This window comes from Lutra lutra, chromosome 18, assembly GCF_902655055.1.
Source record: "Lutra lutra chromosome 18, mLutLut1.2, whole genome shotgun sequence".
Lineage (NCBI taxonomy): Eukaryota > Metazoa > Chordata > Mammalia > Carnivora > Mustelidae > Lutra > Lutra lutra.
In genome coordinates this window covers 33,860,678-33,882,805 of record NC_062295.1, presented here as the reverse complement: position 1 = coordinate 33,882,805, position 22,128 = coordinate 33,860,678, and the positions used below count along the sequence as shown (strand labels likewise).

General features: G+C 40.2%; 1 protein-coding gene across 3 annotated transcripts in view; it reads left to right on the top strand.

Annotated features, from left to right (window-relative positions):
* Positions 1 to 22,128, top strand: part of LOC125090643 (cytochrome P450 3A12) — a 50,434-nt gene that overhangs the window by 1,726 nt on the left and 26,580 nt on the right. Inside the window, exons 1-8 of one of the 3 annotated variants that reach the window (XM_047713503.1) lie at positions 4,838 to 5,237; positions 6,209 to 6,320; positions 6,590 to 6,683; positions 8,814 to 8,866; positions 12,829 to 12,928; positions 19,204 to 19,317; positions 19,568 to 19,656; positions 21,062 to 21,210. In XM_047713503.1, coding sequence (XP_047569459.1) covers positions 6,298 to 6,320; positions 6,590 to 6,683; positions 8,814 to 8,866; positions 12,829 to 12,928; positions 19,204 to 19,317; positions 19,568 to 19,656; positions 21,062 to 21,210 — 622 coding nt within the window. In that variant the 5' untranslated portion in view covers positions 4,838 to 5,237; positions 6,209 to 6,297. Of the gene's footprint in view, positions 1 to 4,774; positions 5,238 to 6,208; positions 6,321 to 6,589; positions 6,684 to 8,813; positions 8,867 to 12,828; positions 12,929 to 19,203; positions 19,318 to 19,567; positions 19,657 to 21,061; positions 21,211 to 22,128 lie in introns of those variants that run through there. The other 2 variants (XM_047713504.1, XM_047713502.1) reach the window with 2 other exon arrangements.

Below are 22,128 nucleotides of genomic sequence, written 5' to 3'. Positions count from 1 at the left end.
AGCTCTTGAACTCTAAATGAGCATCTTTAGAGCTGAGGAGACTTGGCCGATTTCTTAAAATTTTATTCATTTCACCTTTTCTTTACAGTGTCTTAGAGGGTTAGCATCAGTATAAAGATTCCGCCCCCCCCCCATGAAATCTGCCAGCAGCCACAAAGACAGATCCTGAAAGCCAATTTGAATTTTATTTTATTTTTAATTTTTAAAGGATTTTATTTATTTATTTCTCAGAGAGCAAGCGCGAGCGTGAGCGCACAAATAGGGGAGTGGCAGGAGAGGGAGAAGCAGACTCCCCACCGAGCAGGGAGCCTGATGCGAAGCTTGATCCCGGGACTCTGGGATCATGACCTGAGCTGAAGGCAGATACTTAACTGACTGAGCCACCCAGGCCCCTCCCCGATTTGGATTTTTTTTTTTTTTAAGATTTTTATTTATTTGACAGAGAGATCACAAGTAAGCAGAGAGGCAGGCAGAGAGAGAGGAGGAAGCAGGCTCCCTGCCGAGCAGAGAGCCCAATGCGGGGCTCGATCCCAGGACTCTGAGATCATGACCCGAGCCGAAGGCAGCGGCTTAACCCACTGAGCCACCCAGGCGCCCCCCCGATTTGGATTTTTAAAAAAAATTTTGTTTTATTTTTTTCAGTGTTCCAAGATTCATTGTTTATGTGCCACACCCAGTGCTCCATGTAATATGTGCCCACCTTAATACTCACCACCAGGCTCACCCATGCCCCCATCCCCCTCCCCTCCAAAACCCTCAGTTTATTTCTCAGAGTTCACAGTCTCTCATGCTTTGTCTCCCCCTCCGATTTCCCCCAATTCACTTTTCCTTTCCTTCTCCTAATATCCTCCATGTTATTCCTTATGCTCCAAAAGTAAGTGAAACTATATGATAATTGACTTTCTATCCTTGATTTATTTCACTGAACATAATCTCTTCTAGTCCCGTCCATGCTGATACAAAAGTTGGATATTCATCCTTTCTGATGGAGGTGTAATACTCCATTGTATATATGGACCATATCTTCTTTATCCATTAGTCTGTTGAAGGGCATCTTGGCTCTTTCCAGTTTGGCCATTGTGGCCATTGCTGCTATGAACATTAGGTTACATATGGCCCTTCATTTCACTACATCTGTATCTTTGGGGTAAATAGCCAGTAGTGCAATTGCAAGGTCATAAGGTAGCTCGATTTTTAATTTCTTTTTTTTTTTATTTTTTTTTCTTTTTTTTTTATTTTTATTTATTTGACACAGAGAGATCACAAGTAGACGGAGAGGCAGGCAGAGAGAGAGAGAGAGAGGGAAGCAGGCTCCCTGCTGAGCAGAGAGCCCGATGCGGGCCTCGATCCCAGGACCCTGAGATCATGACCTGAGCCGAAGGCAGCGGCTTAACCCACTGAGCCACCCAGGCGCCCTCGATTTTTAATTTCTTAAGGAATCTCCACACTGTTCTCCAAAGTGGCTGCACCAACTTGCATTCCCATCACAGTGTAAGAGGGTTCCCCTTTCTCCACATCCTCACCAACTATACTTGTTGTTTACTGTCTTGTTGATTTTGGCCATTCTTCTTCTTCTTCTTCTTCTTTTTTATAAGATTTTATTTATTTATTTGACAGAGAGAGAGATCACAAGTAAGCAGAGAGGCAGGCAGAGAGAGGGGGAAGCAGGCTCCCCGCCGAGCAGAGAGCCTGATGTGGGCCTCAATCCCAGGACCCTGAGATCATGACCTGAGCCGAAGGCAGAGGCTTAACCCACTGAGCCACCCAGGTGCCCGATTTTGGCCATTCTAACTCGTGTAATGTGGTTTTGATTTGAATTTTCCTGATGGCTAGTGATGATGAACATTTTTTCATGTGTCTGTTAGCCATTTGGAGGAGGAATCAAAATATCTAGCAGAGCAATTCCTTTTAGTGGTGAGATTCCTGGCATCATGGAGCAGGTTGGGAAAGGACTTAGTTTCACAGTGTGGGTAGCTACAGATCCTCCATGTCACATGTGATCTCTGCATCAATTTCACTTTTTTTAAGAGTAGGAAATCATGAGGATGTGAACATAGAACATGGATACCTCATTTTCATTTTCTGAGAGAAAGGAATGCTGGGTATTATGGTAACATAGTTTCTGTGTGATGACATTTAGGAGTAACTGATGTGGTTTAATTTAATTCTATTTAATAATAGGTTTTTTGCTGAGATAATAGTATTTCTAGCATTAAAAATTTTTTTTAAAGTTAATATATATTTATTTTTTAAGATTTTATTTATTTGTCAGAGAGAGGGAGAGAGCACAAGCAGGGGGAGTGGCACGCAGAGGGAGAAGCAGGCTCTCAGCTGAACGAGGAGTCCAACATAGGACTCGATCCCAGGACCCTGGGATCATGACCTGAGCCAAGAGCAGCTGCTTAACTGACTGAGCCACCCCGGCATCCCTATTTCTAGCATATTCTTTCTGAAGAGGGCTGTTGGTTTAGCAGTTTTGACTATAAAGGTGCGTAATAACCTCAGCCTTCTAGAGTAATGTTGGCAATATGAATTTACTGTACACATGCATGCTTCTATGATTTATGTTGTGTATGTTTTTAAATAAATGTGCACAGCAGGTGCACATGTATTTTTAATTTTTATTTTTTTTATTTTTTGGGAGAAAGCAAAGTAAAATATCTTTATTACCTAGGGACAACCTAAAGTTTATTGATAGAACACAGAAAGCAACTAGTTATGAAGGGACAAGATTGGTAAGAACTTCTGTTCATTTAAATATTCCATAAGGGGGGCACCTGGGTGGCTCAGTGGGTTAAAGCCTTTGTCTTCAGCTCAGGTCATGATCCCAGGGTCCTGGGATCAAGCCCCACATTGGGCTTTCTGCTCAGCAGGGAGCCTGCTTCCCCCTCTTTCTCTGTCTGCCTCTCTGCCTACTTGCAATCGCTGTCTGTCAAATAAATAAATAAAATCTTAAAAAAAAGATTCCATAAGAAGAGTGGGAAGATGAGCTACAGAGTGGGTGAAGGTATTTGTAATACATACATCCAATACAGAACTCCTACCCACAATGTAGAAATAACTTCTACAAATCAATAAGAAAAAAAATGGACAGCCCAACAGAAGAATGGGCAAGTCACTTCCTAAAAGAGGATATCCAAATTCTTCTTCTTATGTTAGTCACCATACCATACGTCATTAGTTTTTGATGTAGTGTTCCATGATTCATTGTTTGCATATAATACCCAGTGCTATATGCAATATGTGCCCTCCTTAATATCTATCACTGGGCTAACCCATCCCCCGACTCCTCTCCCCTCAGAAACCCTCAGATTGTTTCCCAGAGTCTGTAGTCTCTCATGGTTCATCTCCCCCTCCAATTTCTCCCGCTTCATTTTCCCCTTCCTTCTCCTAATGTCCTCCATGCTATTCCTTATGTTCAAAATAAGTGAAACCATATGATAATTGTCTTTCTGTGCTTGATTTACTTCACTTAGCATAATCTCCTCCAGTTCCATCCATGTCATAGCAAATGGTGGGTATTCATCCTTTCTGATGGCTGACTAATATTCCATTGTATATATGGACCACATCTTCTTTACCCATTTATCTGTTAAAGGGCATCTCGGCTCCTTCTACAGTTTGGCTATTGTGGACATTGCTGCCATGAACATTGGGGTATATGTGCCCCTTCTTTTCACCACATCTGTATCTTTGGGGTAAATACCCAGTAGTGCAATTGCTGGGTAAAAGGGTAGCTCTATTTTTAACTTTTTGAGGAAACTCCACACTGTTTTCCAAAATGGCTACACCAACTTACATTCCCACCAACAGTGTTAAGAGGATTCCCCTTTCTCCACATCCTCTCCAACATTTGTAGTTTCCTGCCTTGTTAATTTTTGCTGTTCTAACTGGTGTAAGGTGGTATCTCAATGTGGTTTTGATTTGTATTTCCCTAATGGCTAATGATGTTGAACATTTTTTCATGTGTCTGTTAGCCATTTGTATGTCTTCTTTGGAGAAGTGTCTGTTCATGTCTTCTGCCCATTTTTTGACTTGATTTATTTGTTTTTTGGATGTTGAGTTTGAGAACTTCTTTTTTTTTTTTTTAATTTTTTATTTTTTCAGCATAACAGTATTCATTATTTTTGCACCACACCCAGTGCTCCATGCAATCCGTGCCCTCTACAATACCCACTACCTGGTGCCCCCAACCTCCCACCCCCCACCCCTTCAAAATTCTCAGATCGTTTTTCAGAGTCCATAGTCTCTCATGGTTCACCTCCCCTTCCAATTTCCCGAGTTTGAGAACTTCTTTATAGATTTTGGATACCAGCACTTTGACTGCAGTGTCATTTGCAAATATCTTCTCCCATTCCATGTGTTGCCTCTTTGTTTTATTGACTGTTTACTTTCCAGCAGGTTATTTTAACCTCTCAGCACAGGTGAGTAGTGATACTGTGAGCTGGTATTGATATGAGAGGCATCCAGGCAGGACTCTGGGGTGGAGTGGGAGAATATTTCTCCCTCAGAACAGACCTCCGAGAGATACTCCTTGATCCTGATCCTACAGTAGGTTGTCAAGGGACTGCAAGTCAGGGAACAGGACCACCGTATAAGCCACACTGTGTGAAGTCTGTCTGCAGTGGGGCTGTCCCTGGATATGGTCACTATCATGCAATCAATGCAGTAGACTTAGAGGACACGGGTGTAGCCACGTGTCAGTAACTGTATACAGTGCCCTCTGCACGCCACGCAATGTAATGGCAATAAAAATGAATGGCACTATTGTTAGCCCCTTCCTTTTTACCAGCAGCAGCATGATGCTGTCAAGAAGAGGGAAACTTGAAAGAATCAGAAAAATTCACCCAGCCCACCCTCTGCCTTTTTATGGAGCCATGTGAGTTTAGACACTAAACCAGATATTTCCCTGGGTCCAGTGTTGCTGAGACATTCACTCACTTGCTTGGCTTCACTTGGGGATTCATGGAGCCCGTCAAATATTTAGAAACAGGAATTGATTGTTTTGGTGGGGATGGCAAGGAAGGAACGGAGGTGGGACTAGCCAAGGCCACCCCCCATTCTGGCAGCTGATACTCATGTGTCCTACTGTTCTGGAGTAAAGATCCAGACACTCATCTGGGTCTTGGTAAGGCCCTCTGCTGGTCCCTTGATACATGTACATTCATGGAATTTGTGGATTTATTTGACTATTTTATAACATAAGATTTGCTGGATTTGTACAGACTGTTTGGAAACTGTACTATCTTAAAGGCTACACTCCAGAGATGAGGAGACAAGGTCTTCATTCCATTCTATAGAACATTTTGTCATACTCATTTTATATTGCATAACATGTATTCTGCTGTCAATTGGAGGTATCTAGACTTTGGAAGGCCCCCTATCTGTTAGCTGAAAGACTTGTGGGGCATGTAACAATGTCTACCTAGCATCCGTTCCCACCATACTGTCCTCATTTGCCACTATGGGGTTAGCCTTGTAGGCTTAGCAAGTTATGATTAAAATGGTTACTGGAGCCTCTTTCCTCATCCTTTTTACTCTACTCTGCCATCTGTCAGCAAGACTTAAGTGGAAGGCTTGCAAGGATGCAGTTGTGGGTTTCCACAATGGCAAATGAAAGATGATTACAGGCAGGCCTGCCTTAGGGAACACCATCCATAATGGGTTTCTGAGACAGCTGATGCACAGAGTTGGTAAACTAACTGCTTTGTGAGTGACCATCTTGAAAAAAAAAAAAAAAGAGTGTATTTGGTAGTGTGCTAAGGTGAGTATCTCAGGTTGGAGGATCAGATGACACGAGGGGAAGAATGGTATGGAAATGGATTGTTTCCTTACTGATTCTTTTATATGGTATCATTTAGGGCACATATGGGTCAGTCCTCCTTCTCTGCAGCTCAAGAGAACCAGAGTGCCTGACAACAGAATAGGACTGTGCGGAAAGCATCTCACTTTTCAATGAGGCCAGTAGAGCCTTGGACACAGTTTTCATTGTATATCAATAAGAATACTGTCTTGCTCAAACCCTCCTTATGAAGATAGATATAAGAAGGACCATTTCCCACAAAAAACAGGGTTCATAAGGAAGGAAAAACACAAAAGTCTCTGAGCAAACTGTATGAACATTATCATTCTAAGTTCTCAGTAACCCTCAGCTCTTAAGTGGATGCAATTAAATAAAATCTCCTTATCAGAAGAGAGAAACAGTCTTTCCTCTTTCCATCTAGAATGAGAATCTCCCAAATCATGGAAGAGTTATTTACTGAGTAAGCATGAGTGAATTTCCTGGAAGAAATCAGCATGAACCTTCCAGGAGTTCTCAAGTATGGAAACACTTATCTAGTCTTCACTTTAGGGTTGGAACTGTGAAGATTTCAGCTGCTCTTAGCTAATCATCCTTACTTTTTGTGAGGCCTAGTGGAGGTGGAAAAGCAGATTTGAGTGAATATAATTATTGCCATTGGAATTGCTGTTATCATTTCTTGCCTGTATGTTACCTCTCCTCTTACCTGTTCATTTTGTGTCAGTGACTGACCAGCCCCAGCACTTATTACATCATCCCTGTGACCTGGCCTTTTCTTTCACTTTATAGATATGGGACCTCCACACATGGACTTTTTAAGAAGCTGGGAATTCCTGGGCCAAAACCTCTGCCTTTTGTGGGAACTGCTCTGGCCTACCGTAAGGTGAGTGTTGTTTGAGATCCCTCTTCTGCTTCTTATGGTCGCAAATCCCAGCTTAGTTTCATTGTAAAAATGCTCCTCCTCAGGAGAAGTGCTTAGGTTTCAGACTTCCCAGAAGTGATGTCATAGGCTCCACCCAACACATGGCCAGGTCTACCTGAGGGCTCTATTCTCTGCTGTTAGGAGTCTCAGAGTTTGCCTCAGTGGGCAGCCCAGCTCTCTAGCTGCTTCAACTCAGGGCTTACTGTTCTAGCTTGTGAGCATTGAGAAGAAGATTTTATTTCCTGCAGGTGCAGATTCCTGGGAAGGTACCACCATACTTGGTATGAAGAGAAAAGTATCAAGGGGGTCCATGCTAGTGGTCCATTAAGCTGTGTATGCTAGAGTCAGATTTTCTGTTCATCGTACAAGCTCTGGACAACATTTTGTTTTGCTGAATAGCTCTGGAACTTCGTTTTATTGGGCAGCCCAAATTCACCTTTGGGGATGTGCACACACTTGAACCATCTCAAGAATCGCTAGCCCCCCAGAGTTATTTCCAAGCTCTAACTCACCCATTGCTAATGGTGACATCCCTGGGGATTTGAGAGGTTGACCCAGAGCTCTCTGCTTTACTTCTCTACCTTCATTGTGAGCCCCTTCTGGGTGAGTTGAGCAGAGAGGGAGGATGGTGCTTGTCTACTGACTTCAGATTTTAACATTTGATTGAGTTGTGTGTATGCATGTGTTGTTTTCACACAAACATAGACCATTCATACAAAATCACTAGAAAAGAGATTCTCTGAAAAAATTACTAAGAAATAGGGGCGCCTGGGTGGCTCAGTGGGTTAAAGCCTCTGCCTTCGGCTCGGGTCATGATCCCAGGGTCCTGGGATCGAGCCCCACATCTGGCTCTCTGCTCAGCAGGGAACCTGCTTCCTCTTCTCTCTCTCTGCCTGCCCCTCTGCCTACTTGTGATCTCTATCTGTCAGATAAATAAATAAAATCTTTAAAAAAATTACTAAGAAATTACTGTACTGAATGGGATATACTAACAGATACACAGATTGATGTTGGTGGAGCCATTGTGACTCATCTAGCTTCTATGCCTTGTCCAAGGCCTGGCCCCTTAACAGAAGGTTAGGAGCTCACATCTTAGGGCGAGCTGGCAGTCTCATGTGCAGGCTGCTGTCTACTGTGGAGTTCCTTTCGTCCAGACCTGAGGCTTGTTTCTCAGATCCCACTTCTCCCCACTGAGACCCTCAGTGCCCAATTATCATCTAATAACTTCCCGGACTTTTTCTCTCCAAAAAAGCAGTAATTCCTTTCCACTTTTCTCAGATCAACTTCTTAGTACCAGCACCCCAAGATCAACTCCTTAGTACTAGCACCCCAAGATCCACATTTCTGGGACCCTGTTTTGCATGATTAGAACATCAAAATCACAGCTGAAGCTTAGGGACAGGAAGTTTTGTTGTTTTTTCTTAAGTGACAAAACTGAAAACTCCTATCAAGTGTTCTAATTTGTTTTCCCCCTTGTGGAGTGGTGCCCTGGTCCCCCCTTTCTGTGTGAAGCTGGATGAGTGAAAGGTGAGGCTGCCTTATCATTCATTCACTCATCTCTCACTTTCTCACTCAACAAATATGTTTAGAGTTATGTAAATTTGCCAGATGAAAAGAGGTCACTGGTGTCTTAATTTCCTAAATCCATTGGAATTTTAGTTGTGCTCTTGAGATCAATGAACAGGATGCTGACTGGGGGTTCAGAGTGTGCAGGCCATGCTGACGTTCCCTTAGCTCTTGTTTTCCCACATGGCCCTGAGGTAATAATTCAGAGGGTTCTGAGATTTAGAGACAACACATGTACAAGCCAAACATGCGAGAAATACAGAGGTTCTGTAGCATTGACAGAGAGGGTGAGTTGTTCAATGTCTGCAACACTTGAAGGGGATTCAAGAGGGACTTGAATTTCTCCATTTCAATATCTTCTTGTTTTCTCTCCTTTCCACTAAGACACCTGTGAATAAGAGCTTCCCTCTCACTGCCAGTGAGAGGTAGTAAGCTGCATTTCATGCGGTCTGGGTCATTTTTGTCCCTATTAGAGGTAGGACTCAGTACATTTAGTTTGGTAATGTGTTTCATTTCTTCTTGCAGGGTGTTTCTGTTTTTGACATGGAATGTTTTAGAAAGTATGGAAGAACATGGGGGTGAGTATTCTGGAAACTTCCATTGGATAGGCTCATTATGATGAAGCCCCCATGGTGTTAAAGGGCTCAGTCAAGAGCCCTTTGGGATGAAGCCTGCTGTAGTAAAGCTTCTCTCTGATTCCTGGGATCTCATGTGTCACCAGGTGTGCAGGTCTAAGTATGAATTGGGTCTGGAGAGGTATACATGGTGCTGGGCTGCTCACAGCCAGTGTTGTACCCCTCCGTACCTCCTTATCTTCTCTGGTCACATCCTCAGAAGCCATAGGACTCTGCTGAGTTGCTTTGGCCCATAGGCAATATGGTGGCATAGAAAGAACCCAGATCTCTGGATAACCAGTGGTTCAACTCCACTGCCCCTTCCCACATTCAGTCCTGGTCAGCTCTGGATGGAGCCAGTCTTATATCGTGGGCTTCAGTTCTGCCCTTAGTACATGGTTCTCATGGTTGGCTGTGGATAAGAACCACCTGGGAGAACTTGTTAAAAATGCAGATTCTTTAGCCCCATCCCCCAGGAACACTGAATCTGGAGGATGTGGGGTGGGTCCCAGGAATCTCAATTGAACTAACTAGTAGTGGAAGCAATATTAAGGCCATGTGAGATCATGAATATATATGGTAACACAAAAGCACTGTCCTTTGTCCACCCTGGTGTTTTTGAACAAATAGGATGGGACAAGGGGAATCATCCAAGAAATATGATCAGGCTGCTGGAAGAGCAGACCTGAGTGCCACCTCATTAACTTCTATCACTGCTTCAACGCTAAGTGTACATGACTCCCACTGAAAGCTTTTGCAGTTTAGAATACTTTCTGGAGATGGGTAGCATTTCATGTCATCCATTTTTAGATGTGATTGCAGAATCATCTGATATTTCTCTGTGATGTCAAAAGAAAATAGAGGACTTTTGGGAAATCTTTCATTTTGTTCTAGTAAATGCAAATGATTTATTATGGAAAACAAGATGCCAAATGGTGATGTAATTAAGCTCAAAGTAAGCCTCATGCTGGTGACAGATTCTCATTAACAGGCCATACTGATAGTCATGAGGTCAGGCTTATAAGGATGGATCACACATGAAGAGTCAGCTTTGTATGAGATATGTGCAAAAGTGGACATGCTCTGCTGCTTAAGAATGTCACCTATACAAAGCCCAAGAAACTCAACTTGGGACCCACATATAAGAATAAATGTATATAATAGAAAATATGTCTAAATGAATTATACATGTTTCTCTGTATGTCTTTATTCTCTCTCTCTCTCTTTTTGTTTCAAAGTTTTCTGACCTAATGCTATCAAGGACCTCTATAATATTTAAAATAATATTTCTTTTAGAGTGTAACTAGGAAATTTATTTTAGTAAATAGGGCAAAGAAATAATTGATAATTTTGCCATCACTTTTTAAGCACTCCAAGTCTTTTTATTTGCATATTTCTGATCATCGTGTCTATAATTTTCATCTGCTATTCTCTCCTATGCATTTCATGTGTTTGATATATCTTCAAAATTATAATTTGTAGTGACTGGGTGGGCAGACTCTCCATTATTGTTTTGTTCTTAGATAAGTTACTTGCCTTAAGTTATTTACCAACCTAACTTCCTTTTTTTTTGGTAATTTTATGATTTTTTTCAGTATTCCAAGATTCATTGTTTATGCACCACACCCAGTACTCCATGCAATATGTGCCCTCCTTACTACCCACCACCAGGCTCACCCAACCCCCCACCTTCCTCCCTTCCAAAACCCTGTTTGTTTCTCAGAGTCCACAGTCTCTTATGCTTCGTCTCCCCCTCCAATTTCCCCCAACTATACTTCTCCTCTCCATCTCCCAGTGTCCTCCATGTTATTCCTTATGCTCCACAAGTAAGTGAAACTATATGATAATTGACTTTCTCTCCTTGATTTATTTCACTGAATAACCTCTTCTAGTCCCGTCCATGCTGATACAAAAGTTGGATATTCATCCTTTCTGATGGAGGTGTAATACTCCATTGTATATATGGACCATATCTTCTTTATCCATTAGTCTGTTGAAGGACGTCTTGGCTCTTTCCAGTTTGGTGACTGTGGCCATTGCTGCTATGAACATCGGGGTACAGATGGCCCTTCTTTTCCCTACACCTGTATCTTTGGGGTAAATACCCAGTAGTACAATTGCAGGGTCATAAGGTAGCTCAATTTTTAATTTCTTAAGGAATCTCCACATTGTTTTCCAAAGTGGCTGCACCAACTTGCATTCCCACCAACAGTGTAAGAGGGTTCCCCTTTCTCCACATCCTCACCAACTATACTTGTTGTTTACTGTCTTGTTGATTTTGGCCATTCTAACTGGTATAAGGTGGTATTTCAGTGTGGTTTTGATTGGAATCTCCCTGATGGCTAATGATGATGGACATTTTTTCACGTGTCTGATAGTCATTTGTATGTCTTTGGAGAAGTGTCTGTTCATGTCTTCTGCCCATTTTTTTGATGTGATTATCTGTTTTTTTGTGTGTTGAGTTTGAGGAGTTCTTTATAGATTTTGGATAACAGCCCTTTGTCTATAGTGTCATTTGTGAATATCGTCTCCCATTCCATGGGTTGCCTCTTTGTTTTGTTGACTGTTTCCTTTGCTGTGCAGAAGCTTTTGATCTGGTTGAAGTCCCAAAAGTTCATTTTCACTTTTGTTTCCTTTGCCTTTGGACACGTGTCTTGAAAGAAGTTGCTGTGGCTGATGTTGAAGAGGTTACTGCCTATGTTCTCTTCTAGGATTCTGATGGATTCCTGTCTCATGTTGAGGTCTTTTATCCATTTTGAGTTTATCTTTGTGTATGATGTAAAAGAATGGTCAAGTTTCATTCTTCTATACATAGCTGTCCAATTTTTCCAGCACCATTTATCGAAGAGACTCTTTTTTCCTGCTTTGTCAAAGGTTATTTGGATATTTTTTCCTGCTTTGTCAAAGGTTATTTGACCATAGAGTTGTGGGTCCATATCTGGGCTCTCTGCTCTTTTCCACTTGTGTATGTGTCTGTTTTTGTGCCAGCACCATGCTGTCTTGGTGATCATAGCTTTGTAGTAAAGCTTGAAATCAGGTAACGTGATGCCCCCAGTTTTGTTTTTCTTTTTCAACATTTCCTTAGCAATTTGAGGTCTCTTCTGGTTCCATACAAATTTTAAGATTGTTTGTCCCAGTTTTTTGAAAAATGCTGGAATTTTGATCAGGATGGCATTGAAAGTATAGATTGCTCTAGGCAGTATAGACATTTTAACAATGTTTATTCTTCAGATCCACCAGCATGGAATGCTTTTCCATCTCTTTGTGTCTTCTTCAATTTCTTTCATGAATATTCTGTAGCTCCTCAAGTACAGATCCTTTACCTCTTTGGTTAAGTTTATTCCTGCGTTATCTTATGGTTCTTGGTGCTGTAGTAAATGGAATCGATTCTCTAATTTCCCTTTCTATATTTTCATTTTTAGTGTATAAGAAGGCAACTGGTTTCTGCACACTGATTTTGTATCCTGCCATATTACTGAATTGCTGTATGAGTTCTAGTAGTTTGGGGGTGGAGTCTTTTGGGTTTTCCATATAAAATATCATGTCATCTACAAGGAGAGAGAGTTTGACTTCTTCTTTGCCAATTCGAATACCTTTTATTTATTTATTTTTGTTGTTGTCTGTTTGCTGTTGCTAGGACTTCCAGTACTATGCTAACCTTCCTTTTTGATAATATACATAAATTGTTTGCAATGTTTGAAATACTTCTAAAATATTTGATGGATTTTAAACATATAAAAATTATGGAAAATGGACTAGGAAATACCCATGTACACATCTAAACTTAATAACTATTGTAATGGTATTTCTAACCATGATCTCAGAGAATGGATTAGGTACCATCGGGATAAAAGTCTGGACTTCCAGGCATGGCTGCAGCTGTAAAAACATGTTAAGTGTGATCAGGTCTATTTCCCCCCACACAGGATTTATGATGGGCGACAGCCTGTGTTGGCTATAACGGATCCGGACATGATCAAAACAGTATTAGTGAAAGAATGTTACTCTGTCTTCACAAACCGGCGGGTAAGCATGGATTTATTTTAAATTTACATATTTATTTATTTATAAAACATTTTTTTTAAATAAGAGGAGATTCACAGAAAGTTGTAACAGGAGGTCCCATGTCATGTAACCTTCAAGCTGTTTCCTCTAAGGTAATATCTTGCTTAATTATAGTACAGTGTCCAAGCGGAGTTTGACATTGGTTATAGTCACAGAACTTAGATTTCAACCTTTTAAAAGAAGATTTTTATTTATTTATTTGACAGAGAGACAGTGAGAGATAGAACACAAACAGGGGGAGTGGGAGAGGGAGAAGCAGTCTTCCCACCAAGCAGGGACCCCAATGCAGGACTTGATCCCAGGACCCTGGGACCATGACCTGAGCCAAAGGCAGACACTTAATGACTGAGCCACTCAGGCGCCCCCAGATTTCAACAGTTTTATATGCACTTGTGTGTGTGTGTGTGTGGGTGTGTTGTTCTCTGAACGTTTATCTTACATGTAGTTTATGTAGATTTGTGTATCTAGGAACCCAATGATGTTATGGAGTTGTTCCATTACCAAAAAGTCTCCTTAGTATTCTTTTACAGGCATGGTGTGTAGCTTCTCTCTTCCTTGTCTCAGGATCTTCAGCAGAGCAAACATATTTTTTTATTTTGATAAGGCCAGGTTATCCTTTTATCCTTTTATGGATTGTGACTTTGGCATCAAGTTTGAAAAATCTTTACCTACCCTAATTCCCAAGGATTTTCTCCAAGTATTTATTTTTTTGTTTTACATTTAAGTAGTTATAATGTACATCTTACATAGTTATAACTTTGACATTTAAGTCTGTGATCCATTTGTGTTAATTTTAAGTGTTAATTGTGAGGTCTGTTGTTTAAGTGAAAGATCTTCATGTTTGGCCTATGGATGTCTAATTGCTCCAGCACCATTTGTGAAAATACTGTACTTTCTCCATTGAATTACTTTTGTACCGGTATCAAAATTGAGTTGGGCGTGTGTGTGTGTGTGTGTGTGTGTGTGTGTGTCTATTTCTCATTCTCTGTTCTGTTCATTGATCTCTGTATCTCTCTCTCCATCAATGCCAGGCTCTCTTGATTACTGTGGCCATACAGTAAGTCAACATCAAGAACAATGATTCCTCTCATTTTATTTTTTTGTTGAAATTGTTTTAGGTATTTTAATTCCTTTGCCTTTCCATACAAATTTAGAATTAACTTATCTATGTTTACATAATATTTGCAAGGATTTTTAAAGACATGATTTAAACCTATCGATCAGTATGCAGAAAATCTCTATCTTTACTAAGTCACATCTTTCAGTGTATGAGTGCAATATGTGTTTATTTAGGTTTTCTTTGATTCTTTTCACCCACATTTAGTTCTCAGCACTGGAAAACCATATATGTTTTGTTAAATATACATCTAAAGTATTTTACCTTCTTTGTGTGATTATAATTGTTATGGTGTTTTAAATGTGTTTTGACATATTCTTATTATATAGAAATGTGGTTGATTTTTGGTGTTGATCTTATTTCCTGTAACCTAGCTTAGCTCATTTATTAGATGCAGAAGTGTTCTTTTTATGTTCCTCAAGATTTTCTACATTGACAATTACAAAACCTGAAATAGGGACGCTCCTATTTTAATCTTTCCAATCTTACGACTTTATTTCTTTGTTTTATATTATGGCACTAGCTAGGATTTCTAGTAAGATGTTAAATAAGAGTGGTGAGAGTACACATTTTGTCTTGTTCCTGATGTTAGGGGCAAGCATTCAGTCTTTCACCATTTAAATATTTATACATACATTTTTTATAATGAAAACTGTATATATTTAAGTATGATGTTTTGATTTATGTATACATTGTGAAGTGATTATGACAAATGAATGAACATATCTATCCTCACCCAGAGTTTCTTTGTGTATGTGTGTGTGTTTGTGTTAAGAACAATGAATGTGTGGAGCACTGGGTGTGGTGCAAAAAACAATGAATACTGTTACGCTGAAAAGAAATTAAAAAAAAAAAGAACAATGAATTATAGAACACTACATCAAAAACTAATGAAGAAAGCAAATTTCAAATGTATAATATAGTATTAATAATTATAATCACCATATAGTATATTCAGTCTCTAGAACTTTTTCATCTCATTAACAAAAGTTTGTACCATTTGATTTCTATATTTCTTTTGCTCCTGATAACTACCATTCCACTATTTGTTACTGTGCTTGACTTTATTTTTCTAGATTCCACTTATAATTGAGATCTTGCAAATCCTGTCCTTCTGTATCTGGTTTAGTGCCCTTAGCATGTTGTCCCTGTTGTCCAGGTTCATCCATGCTTGGAAATGGCAGGATTTCCTTCCTTTTTGAGGCCAAGTAATATTTTATTGTCTTTATCCATTCATCATTCCCTTTACATTTAAAGTAATTATTGATAAGGATTTACTATTGTCATTTGTTAGTCCAGGTGTTTCATAGATCAATTATTCCTAGTACATATCTTTCTTTTTTACATTGACGTTTTTTTTTTTTTTTTACAGTGGTATGCTTTGATTTTTTTTCCCTCTTTATCTTTTCTTTATCTACTCTATGTTTTTGTTTTGCAGTTACCAGGAGGTTTACATAAAATATCTTCTAAATATAGTAGTCTGTTTTAAGTGGATAAGAATTTAACATGTTTATTTCCAAACTCAATGCTTTTATTCCTCCCCCACCAATTTTATGTTTTTGATGTCACAATTTACATATCTCATATCGTGTATTTAACAAATTCTTTTAACTGTAGTTTTAAAAATTATTTGTGTTTTAAACTTTCACTAGAGTTATAAGTGATTTGTATATTGCCGGTACAATACCACTGTATTCTGAATTTATGCATTTATATTTACCAGAGAGATTTATACTTTCATGTGATTTCATGTTACTACTAACTGCCCTTTTGTTTTTCAGCTCGAAGGACTCCCTTTAGTATTTCTTGTAAGGCAGGCTTAGTAGTAATGAATTCTGTCCACTTTTGTTTGTCTGGAAATGTCTTTATCGCTCTCACATTTCTGAAAGTCTTGTTTCTCTGGGTAAGGTATTCTTAGTTGGGATTTTTTTCAGCATTTCAAATAAATCATCCACTGTCTTCTGCCTTTCATGATTTCCACTGGGGATTCCACTGATAGCCCCATGGTGTTCCCTTGTATGTGATGAGTTTCTTTTCTCTTGCTGCTTTCAAGACTTTTGCTTTGGGTTTAATTTTTGACAGTTTTATTATAATGTCTCTTGGAGAAGTCCTTTTCAGATTCAGTCTTATTGGGGACTTTAAGCCTCATGACCCAAGATTTCCATACATTTCTCTAGGTTTGAGAAATTTTCAGCCGTTGTTTATTTTAGTAAGATTTCCCTACTGGGGGAAGTCCCTACTGGGACTCCCATAATATGAATGTTGTTTCACTTGATGGTGTCCTGTAAGTCCTGTAGGCTTTTCCCCCAATTCTTTTCATTTTTGTTCCCCACTCTGACTGGATAATTTAAAATAATCCAGGAGGGCATGGTTGGTTCATGCATTTGGGTGCCACACCTTGAGCAACTGCATGATCCTTGGCAGCAAGAGCAGAGGAGGGTTCTTTGTGGCTGTGGTGGCAGTTAGGGTCTTCAGCAGCACCCCAGATCCAGCACCAGGAGACTGGGGAAGGAGAATGGTGGCCAGAGTTGGTGCTATGCACACACTCATCTGGAGGGCTGAAAGCAGGCTCATGCCCCAAACAGAGCTAGTGCCAGTGGTGGGGGCTGTACCAACTGTGTGCACACAGGTAGCTTTGAGTTCCTGAGCTGTCTGTGTGCACTCACATGGCTTCAGGGCTAGCCAGTACTGCATGCATAGCAGTGGGGCTCATAACTAGAGGTCAGGCTGGCAGTGTGTAGGTGTGCATCTCCAGGGTTTAGCTGTGATCTCAAGTGTCAATGCAGTCCAGTGACAGGAGTCAGGCCTGGCCTCAGGCCCAGAAACTGCTGGGGCTTGGGCTGGTGTCCATATGCCCACTCATAAAGGTGAAGACTGGCTGGTGGTGTAGATTTGGGGCTCACAGTGTTGGGGTGGCACTGGCTGAGGCAACTCGTGTGAGTGCAGATGGGACACAGCAGGACTCTGGCACCTTGAGTATGCAAGTGTGAAAACCTCTGGGACTATCAGCAGCAAAATCTTAGAGAGTACACAGTGCTGGGCCAACTGTTCATCTCAGCAGCAAAGCGTTCTAGAGACTTCTGCAGAGCAGGACATAGAGAAGCATGGTCACTCCTTCCACTTAATCGATACTGGTAGTCCTGCCCTTCTTTGTTCTTAGCTGTGTCTAGCTGTGTCAGCCATGCCAGTCTCTGGGAGGTTTGAAACCAAAACAGGTCATTTGTGCCATGCCCTGAAGGGGGTGGGGCTAATGGTCGCTCACCCTTCTGCTTTTCCCCAGGAAGGGGAACTATCTCAGGTCAGAGGGGGTCCTCTTGGTGCTGAGCAGCGCTGGCCTGGGTCATGGGGTGATGCAGGCAAAATAAAGCTCTTCTCCCTACTTTTCTTGTACAGTTATTCTCAGGAGTTTTGCTCCACTGTGTTGTTGAAGCTTCTTAAATAGACTCCTAAGCCCTTGAGCCTATTTTTGTTTCTGGATAGCTGTCTGATTGTTGTTATTTGTGGGATGACAGAGGCTGAAGTGTCCTGTTTCATCATCTTAATGATATAACATCAGTTTTTCCTCACTGAGGTGATGTTAGCTGTAAGGTTTAGATGCTTGTTATTAAGTTGAAGAACTTTCTGTTTCTTCTTAGTTTGTGAGTTTTTATCATGAAATGGTGTTAGAAGTATCCATTTTATTTTTATCAAAAAATTTAAAATTTAAATTCAATTAATTAACATATACTGTATTATTAGTTTCAGAGGTAGAATTCAGTGATTCATCAGTTGCATACAACACCCAGTGCTCATTACTTCATTACTTAATGCCCATCATCTAGGTACCCCATCCCCCCATCCCCCTCCCCACCAGCAACTTCCAGTCTGTTCCCTATAGTTAAAGAGTGTCTTATGGTTTGCCTCCATCTCTGTTTTTATCGTATTTTTCCTTCCTTTCTATGTTCATCTGTTTTGTTTCTTAAATTCCACGTATGAGTGAAATCACATAATTGGCTTTCTCTGATTAACTTATTTCCCTTAGCATAATGCCCTCCAGTTCCTTCTATGTTGTTGCAAATGGCACAATATTATTCCTTTTGATGGCTAAATAATATTCCATGTATACGATATAGATATATACAGACACACACACCATGTCTTTGTTATCCATTCCACTGTCAATGGACATCTGGGCTCTTTCTGTATTTTGGCAATTGTGCACATTGCTGCTATAATCATTGGGGTGCATGTGTTTGTATCCTTCTGATAAATACCTAGTAGTCCAATTGCAGGGTCATAGGATAGCTCTATTTTTAAGTTTTTGAAGAACCTCCATACTGTTTTCCAGAGTGGGGTACCAGTCTGCATTTCTACCAATAGTGTAAGAGTGTTCCCTTTCTCTGTGTCCTTGCCAACACTTGTTGTTCCCTGAGTTGTTAACTTTAGCCATGGAGATATCTATTTTAAAACAAAATATAGTTTTAGAAAATAGAAGAAATATTCAAACTGATTGGCTTGCTAGATCAATCCCAAGATGAGAAATAGAGTCATTTCTTTCTTTTTCCTTATGTTCATTTGGGGAAAATACAGGGGGAAGAGATTTCCATGTTACTGTACCATTTCTTCACAAAAGCAGATTCCTAATCTTTTTAGTGTTAACTACAATGCATTTTTAAAAAATCACCATATCAAGACATCCAGTTTTTGAGTTTCATATGCTGCGGATATATGAAAAAGGTAGAACTGGTCTGAGGCAACATACAGTTTGCCAGGCTATTTGGCTGCCTTCCACCAATCCAATCTACTCTGCACAGTTTAAGAGAATGTACTAGGTGGTAATCCTGCGTATTCCCCTGGAGGAGTAGTTTCCCTGACAAATTCTCTCATACGACATATACGCTGAAATGAAGATGGAATATAAAGGCTGGAAAGCACAGCAGGTGGCTGGATGTGTCCTCAGCCTTGCAAAAAGCTAGGCTTTTGGGATAAGTATCTGTTGATCACCTACCATAGGGCCTACAAATAAGTTGATGATCACGATATACTTGTTGAATAATTTCTGCCTGTTTAACAAATTTTCCACAACCTTTGAGACCTCCAAAACTTATGTAGGGCAAATTGTGTTTTTCTTTGACTCTAGGCTCTTGGTCCAGTGGGATTCATGAAAAGTGCACTCTCTTTGTCTGAGGATGAAGAATGGAAGAGGATGCGAACATTGTTGTCCCCTACTTTCACTAGTGGAAAGCTCAAGGAGGTAAGAAAAGAAGACGTTCAATTAGAACGTTAAGGAATACATCTGGGAGCAGGTAGGAAATACAGTCATAGTCCATCTCTAAGGGGAAGTCTGCGGAATTTGGGCTTCATAACAATGGTCTTTTTATGACCTATGACAGACATGATAAAATTTGTTATTACAAATCACTGCTCCATGCTTGTGAGAGCCACATCATTCTAGAACTTGATTCTCAGATTTAACTTCAGGTGGTGTTGTATTTTGTGTGTAGATGTTCTCCATCATTGGCCAATATGGAGATGTGTTGGTGAAGAATGTGAGGAAGGAGGCTGAGAAAGGCAAGCCTATCAACTTGAAAGAGTAAGTAGGAGTGCAGCTGCTGGGATTCCAGCTCTGTCATGACATTTTCCAGCTGCTGCCACAGAGCCAACTGCCACTATTGAGTCACTCCAGTGAAACAGCTGAAGTATGCGTGTGGTGTTACAACTCCAGTGGGCCAGCTAAGAAAAGGTAGCTCACCTAAAAAGGCAGGGCAGTCAGAAGATAAAGGGTCTCCTTTAGTGTATATGAGGCAGTATTAATTTATCTGCTTCACTGTCACCTTGGATATTCTGGAAGACAACAATATATGATTGGAAAAAAAATGTACCAAATCTTTGAGTGTAGAGGGTATGTATGGTGGGAGGGGAAGGTACTTGGTACATATTGATGGGCACTGGGTGGAGCAAGAACATTAATATGTGGAACTTGGAACAACTTAAGACCCTTCTTGATTTTGTTGAGGATATTAGCAAAACACTAAATATTAATTCTCCCAGCTGTCCTTCTTTCAATCTCGAAAAAGAGAAGGCCCTGCTCATGTAATGGGAGGGTGACACTATATGTGTGTATGTGTTTATATATGTGTGTGTGTGTGTGTGTGTGTGTGTATACACATGCATACACATATAATATACATAAAATAAAAATATTTATTTTTTCCCAACTTGGGATATTTTAAATTATGTAGGATGAACAGATGTACATTGGGATTGTCCTAGGAAAACTATTGGCATGTGGTCACTTAGCTATGGAATCCCCTAAATCAATTTTGGTGTGACTTAATATATATTTTTAAAGTATAAACATTCTTAGTTCTTACATTTTCTAAAAATGAATGAGTCCTCAGGACAATCTCAGATTGATGAAGATGAGACAGAGTGGGTCTTTCAGGACACTTAGCCAGGGTATAGAGAAGAAGGGATTGTGGTCCTGGCAGTGCAGAACAGGGTGTTGATGTTTTGTAATGTGCTGAAGAGGAATCAGCTCTGAGCACAGATACTGTGGTGAGAGAAGATCCAGATCAGTTTCATGGTTTGTGACTCCATGAGGAAGAATTAATTATCCTACCATTTGTCCTGCTCAAACACAGTGCTTATCCACCTTCTGCTGCCCATAGTCAAAACACGCTACTGTAATTTGTCCAACTTTGGGTCTCTATCTCTCCATGACTGAGCTCCTTGAGCTCAGAGGTGTGTCTAACATGTCACAGTGTCCCCATCACCCCTAGCACAAGGCCAGCTGCATCACTGGCACCTCACAAGCACCTCATGAGTGAGTGTGATGGCATCTAGACTCTTCAGATGATGCAGAAGATGGTTCTGAATGTGTGGTTTTTGTCTTGTCTGGACATTGGAATCTACGTGTACTTTTTGTTGCATGTGTTGGATTAAGATAGTTAAGATGTGGTGATTTTAATTACACATGTTTTTTCTTTCTGTCACAGCATCTTTGGGGCCTACAGCATGGATGTGATTACCAGCACATCGTTTGGAGTGAACATTGATTCCCTCAGCAACCCACAGGATCCCTTCGTGGAAAATACTAAGAAGCTCTTAAAATTTGATTTCCTTGATCCATTATTCTTCTCAATAAGTACGTTCAGTACTAGTTTTCTTTTTTCCTTCCTTCCTCTTTTTTCCTTTCTTCCTTCCTCCCTCACTTCTTCTCTTCCTACCTTTCTACACCAATTTTACTGAGATATAACTTCATCTAACATATATGTCCCCCTTTTAAAAATGTACAGTTCAGTTTTACAGCCTGAGTGTTCATCATCCAAGGAACGGATAATGAAAATGTGGTATGTATATACCATGGAATCTTATTTAGCCATAAAAATGGAAAGACATTGTATTTGGACAACATGGATGGATCCCAAGGGCATTACAATAAATGAAATGAATCAGAGAAAGACAAATACTGTATGACCTCAATTACATGTGGAATAAAAAAACAGTACAAGAAACCAAGTCCTACAAAAAGGAGATCAGATTTGTGGTTATCAGAGGCAGGGGTTGTGGGGTAGTAATTGAATGAAGGTGACCAAAGTTGCACACTTTCAGTTATAAGATAGATGAGTACTGGACTGTAAACACAACGTGGTGACTATAGTTAGCTCTGCTGTCTAATGTGTTTGTAGATTGCCAAGAGAGTAGACTGTAGAAGTTCTCATCATAATGGCAGAAAACTTTGTTTTTATAACTATATGAGATGATGGGTGTTATATAATCTTATTGTAAGCATTTTATATATGTATGTCAAGTGTATGCAGTACACCTTATCATAAACAGTGCTGTATGTCTGTTATGATTCAAGGAATCTGAAAATTCTGCTTAGTGCCTTCAAAGATATGAACAACTTCTACTGCAGTCAATGGTTGGAATATTGTTGTCAACACAGAAATTCTGTACTTTATTGTTTTACTATCACTACCCACTTCTCTTAGCCCTAAACAACCACTAATCTACTTTCTGTCTTGACTCTTCATACAGATAGAATCATATAATCTGTGAT